This window comes from Cyprinus carpio, chromosome B2, assembly GCF_018340385.1.
Source record: "Cyprinus carpio isolate SPL01 chromosome B2, ASM1834038v1, whole genome shotgun sequence".
NCBI lineage: Eukaryota > Metazoa > Chordata > Actinopteri > Cypriniformes > Cyprinidae > Cyprinus > Cyprinus carpio.
In genome coordinates, this window is record NC_056598.1 from 3,991,978 (window position 1) to 3,997,854 (window position 5,877).

At 34.1% G+C, this 5,877-nt stretch overlaps 1 protein-coding gene across 1 annotated transcript in view; it reads left to right on the forward strand.

Moving 5' to 3' along the window:
• The window catches only part of LOC109046603 (epidermal growth factor receptor-like), a 62,808-nt gene extending 58,728 nt beyond the window's left edge, over positions 1-4,080 (forward strand). The window contains exons 26-28 of the mRNA XM_042717793.1: positions 187-228; positions 1,572-1,674; positions 2,910-4,080. Coding sequence (XP_042573727.1) covers positions 187-228; positions 1,572-1,674; positions 2,910-3,268 — 504 coding nt within the window. The 3' untranslated portion in view covers positions 3,269-4,080. The remainder of the gene's footprint in view (positions 1-186; positions 229-1,571; positions 1,675-2,909) is intronic.
• The last annotated feature ends 1,797 nt before the right edge of the window (positions 4,081-5,877 follow it).

Consider the following 5,877-nt stretch of genomic DNA (forward strand, 5'->3'; position numbering starts at 1 on the left):
GGTGCACTTAGTTGGGGTTAAAACACCAATGAAGTTCAATCAATCTTCCAATACCCATTTTCACTGTTTATTGAAAAACTAGTGAAAAATTGTTTATTTCACAACAACATTTGGTTTATGTTACAAATATATACTTGTTTTTAAAGAGTTAATAATAAACACATGGTTACTTTTGTTTTGTTTCAGAGTCTCAACAGCAGCACTGGGAACTGTCATAGCAGAAACGGGGTAAGTTACGCATTTCATATCTAATGAAATCACATTTTATGTATAAAGTTAAAGATACAATAAAAACAACAGTAGTTGACCACTGTGCCGTACAAATCATACTGAAATAAATGTTTAAAACATAAAAGTGTGTATACACTTAATGGGCCGCAATGCAATAAAGGGAGGAGACATCAAAACACTAAGTGATTAGACCATAGACTATAGGAGCAGTTATAAGTTTGGGTAACATGATGGGCTTTTTATATTGATTTAAATTCAGATTCAGATTAAACTAATCGGGGGAAACCAGAAGACTATTCCACAGTTTTGGCCCACTGATGAAAAACAACATTGCATCACTCTCTCAAACTCTGCAAAAGCTAAGAAACTCTTAGCCTTAGCAATTTTAAGTGAAAAAAGGATTTAATTACAGCATTTATCTGTTTTTTAAATGTGAGTGCAGAATATATAGGAGTCCATTTACATGTAGGAGACCAAATCTCCTAAGTCACAATCAGAGATACCTAAAAGGCCAAAAAGTACATACACATTAACCTCTGTTTTGCTCTCATTAAGAAGTAAAAAAAAAAAAAAAAGTGACTTGATATAAGACAGGCACACCGCTACAGGACCTTAAGCGTTTTTGTCATTGAGATTCAAGGGCAAATATATTTGGGTGTCATCTGCATAGAAATTAAATAACACCCCATGCTTCATAAAAATAGAATCCAAAGGAGGCATATACAGTATACTGTAATAAGAACAGAACAGGGGCCAAAATGGAGCCCTGAGGAACTCCATAATTCAAAGCAAAAACAGATTAAGAAAAACCATCTAAAACTAATAACTTGCACAACCAAAAATTAAATAAGTAAGTAGGACAAAATCTAATAGATTTTAAGACTGCAGTAGCAGTTATTATAGCATGTGCATTTCAGATTTAAAACGCCATGGTGTTTCTTTAACTATTTGCCACTTAAAAGAATTTCTCATGCAATTGTTATTTTTTATTTTTATTTTTTTATTGTTAATATGAACAAATGTACTGGTACCAGGACATCTTTAATGTAAATGGCGTGGAGGAAAATACATTTTATACATTTTTCTTTTTGTATGTATTTTCATATTTTGGGTCAAAATACATGATATTTTTTAATAAGAACTGATCAACCTGAACATAAAAGTTTGCATAGCTGAAGAAAGACTGAATGAAATGTAAGACAAAGGTCTACTTGTTACACAACTGTACCCAGCTGTGCTTTTGTAATCTTCTAGCCAGTAACCTATTGACAATTACAGGAAATGAAACCGGTTTAACCAAAATGACACTTGATAAGTAATATACTTTTATTTTCTCTCAGAATGGTTTCCCAGGAAGGGAGAACAGCATAGTTCTGCGTTACATCCCAGATCCGACAGAACGCTTCCACGAGGGAGATTTCCAGCCCGCTCCAGGTTGGAATGGTAAGAGCACAGGCTGGAGGTTTTTTTAAAAAACTTTAGAGAGTTAAAATGTTTAACTTGTTCAAATTGTCTCACATATTGTGAGACATATTATCGGCTTATCTCTTGTAATATCTCCTGAAAATAAAATATGCTGAATGAGGACAAAAATGGCATAAAGAGGCACATTTTATTTTATGGTGAAATGAGCACCTCAGTGTTGCTTAATGCTGATCTTGCATTCTTTTGATTTGCTCTGATTTGTACTCTTAAAGGGAGAGTAAAAATTCAATCATTTACTGACCCTTGTGTATTTTTAAAGCTGTACCAAAGTGTAAAGAATTTTCACACTGCTTTTTTACATAAAACAAAATCATCAGAGGCTGTCAGGTACCTACAGTATACACTACTTGTGGGCTCTAAGTGCTTGCATTAGGAGCAGCCCAAACTTTAAGTCTGTTTTCATGAAAAACACTTCAAATTTCACTTTCAAATCTCAGAATGTTTAAATTTTGCGCATTGTGAAGCGTTACCTTTTTCAAAATATAAAAGTCATACAAGGTTGTGTGAAGCCCCTGAAGGGATATGGAAGAATAAAATATATTTCAATGCCCTTGCATCCCAAGAGAAATGGTGTGTTTGTTTGTGTTAAACTTTGCGTTTGTTTGCAACAGTGTTGCATTCCTTTAAGAAACTTTGCGTACATTGGCAAAAGTTTTGCGCTCTTCCAAGAAACTTTTTGTTTGTTTGGGAAGTTTGGATTCCCCCTAGAAACTTTGCATTCACTCAAAGGTTTCTTGAAGGAATACCAAACTTTTGCAAGCGAACACATCCGAAGTTTTTTGCAAGCAAACCGAAAAAGATTTCTCTGGAAAAAGCAAATGCTATGTGGCAATCACAATATTTAGTGAACGCAAAGTTTGTCAGCCCCTAATGCTATGTTTGTATGACAATATTTAGTGTTTATCAAGCAAACAAAGTTTCTGGCGGGATCATAAAGGTTTTGCATGAAAAAACGCAAAAGCATTGGGATATCATTTGTCCTTCTTTTTTAATTTTTTTTTTTTCATCTTTCCTTAAGAGCCTGCATAGGTTTGGAATGTCACAAGGGTAATTATATGAATTTAGGTGCCAATAACTTTAATAGATGCTAATACCCTTAGGGTATTTTTGTATGTAGATCTTAATGAACTGCTAATTAAAATAATAGATAGAATAAATTGTGTATTTAACCCCATATTCTCCTCTTTTCCCAGAATATGTCAACCAGAATGAATCATTGATGTCCAGCATGAACAACCCAATATACCAACACCCCGGACCTCCCCGCACACTTCCGCACTCTTCATCAGCACTGGACGAAACTGAGGAAGAGTACCTGAACTGCTTTAAGAGCCCTGCTGCTGCTGCCGCCCCACCTGAGTATCTGAACACGTCCCACACACAGCTCCTCTCCAGACAGCCGTTCTTCAGCGAACAGGGCTTCAACCCCCAGAACAGCATGGACAACCCAGACTACCAGCAGGACTTCTGCCCCCTGGAGCTCAAAACACACACCAACGGCCACTTGCCGGCTGCGGAAAATGCAGAATATATGGGGCTGGAAGTGCACTAGCACATTATGGAGAAGAGTAACTGTTAAAATGAGCCACTTTACAGTAGATAAAGATGGAAGGACATCTATTTATAGCAAACATTTTGCTGAGTTGTCAGACAGGTATGCCTGCCGCCAAGGACAGAAAGAGCTTTTCATAACCTGGGCTACCGTTCAAATATGCTTGTTTCGTTTTGAGCTAGACTTGGTTGGATCGAACAACTGTGGCTCTCTCCAAAAGTCACAAGTGACTATGAATGACAACAGGATATGAATCCCACGTCGATGCCAGTGGAAACGTGCTGGTGTGCTGAAATGGCATATCATGAAACATGCTTGTCGACACATGTAAAGACTCCTTTTAAGTAATCTGGTTTCTGTCATGTTAATAATGTTTGAAATGAGCGTACAAATTACACCATTGTACTGTGCTCAATAGTGTCTGTAATCATGACATTTTTAAAGATATAGTTGCACCAAAGTATTTGGACACTTAAGTCACTTTTAAAAATCCATTGCATTAGATACGAAATATTTAAGTAAGCGACATCTTTCAAAACTTTGGATCAGTAAGACATTATTAAAGAAAAAATTAAATTAGTATTTTTTACTCGGCAGAGTTTAAGTGCATCAAAAGTGACAGTTGTTACAAAAAATGTAACTTATATTAAAGAATCCTAAAAAAAGGTCCCACAAAAATATAAGGCAACAAAAACTATTTTCAGCATTAATTAAAACAATAATAATAATAAGATTACCAAATTAGAATGATTTCTGATGGATCATGTGACACTGAAGACTGGAGGAATGGCTGCTAAAAACTTTGTCATCAGAGGAATAAATGAATAGATATTTGAAATTGTAACAATATTTGACAATATTACTGTTTTTACTGTATTTTTGATCAAATAAGTGCAGCCTTGGTGAGCATAAGAGACTTATTTCAAAAACATTGAATAAATATTAAAGGTCCCAAACATTTGAAAGGTGGTTTATCTACTACTTCATATGACATGTGTTTGCGATATATATATATATATGCATTAAATGCCCTTTGTTTTAATATTGTGACGTTTAGGCTATCTTTAATAGTGGCTCATGTGTCCAAACACTTTGTAAGCTGAACTCAGAGGTTGTTTAATTCCTCTCTGCTGTGAATGAGTGTCAAATTTGGGTTAAATTTAAGATGTTTTTGCTGGAAATGTTGGCTGTGTGGACAGGGCTGTGACAATGATCTGTGTATGGATAGATTCAGCTTCGTCCGAAGGCCAACATATGACTGGTACTTGTACAGAACTGTCTGTAATATATGCCTGACATTTGCTTTATTGTATCTAACAGAGTATTTTATCCATTATCATAAAAATCACATATGGGGTCACTCATATATTCCATTTCTGTTTGTTCGTCCATGTGTTTTCACCCTCCTGTACCTTACTTGACTTTTGTAATAGTAACTCAATCAATCTGACACATATCTCACAGACAGAACATATCTTGAGCTCTATGATGGCTATGTTGCACAAAACAAAGTAATGTGGTTGGATATCTTAAATTGACTATCCTTTCCTGCTTTGATCATTTGCATTTGCTCTCAAAAATATGGTGATTATGTTCTTTCTTGTCCTTTGTTATATAAGAAGTCAAATCAATAAAGAATTGTTTTTATAAGAGTTGGTTTGTACTTGTTAATTGCGTGTGATACCATCAGTTGCAATCTACTCAGGGCTAATTTCATCAAAGCTGTTTTAATAATTACTTCTAATCAATAGTCATGATTGAACTCAACAGTTTTTGTATCAACCACTTTCATGATCACAGACATGTGAAAAGGATAAAAGGTTAAAGAACCAGTGTTTTACCAAGCTAACAAAAATATGCTTTAAGAATGTTTTGCTAATGCTCCAAGTTCTGAACATGTTATTTCTTATTTTTTTCTCTGAAAGTTATATATATATTTATTTGTGTTTTCTTGGTTATACAAACTTTAAGTGAACATTCAGTATATAATTTTGTAAACATTGTTGGATTGTTACTTTTGAACATTCTCTGATGTTCTAAAACAAAAAGTAACATTTAAAAATGTTAGACAAACTTCCAACTGAAACAATTAATAAAAAAAGTTCCATAAATGGTGTATAAACAATGTTTTTGTGCTAATGTTTTGAGAATATCATTTAAAAAACATAAAAATCTGTTTATATAGAGATAGAGAGAGAAATACATAAAAAAATCACATAACAATATGAATCATAGATCACATAACAATAAACATAATCTTTCCTACAAAACATACATTAATTATTAAATAAAAATTATATTTAAAAAACACCAAAAAGTGAACATACATTTTTTTTACTGGAGGTACATAAATATTAAATGTAGATTTTAATATCTACTTTGAAAATACTTGGACAAATACTTTATCACATAGTTTCAAAACATGTCAGCCTATTCTTCAGAATAGGCTTGGCTCATGAATATTAATATTGTCAATCACGCGTCCAGTCGTAACATTAGCCTTCAACAAATCAACTATGCCTGCTTGACCAACGTCACGTTACTAATTAATATTCATGAGGCCCGCTGTCGCCATATTAGGTGCAGTTTTCAGATTCCTCCTCTAGATG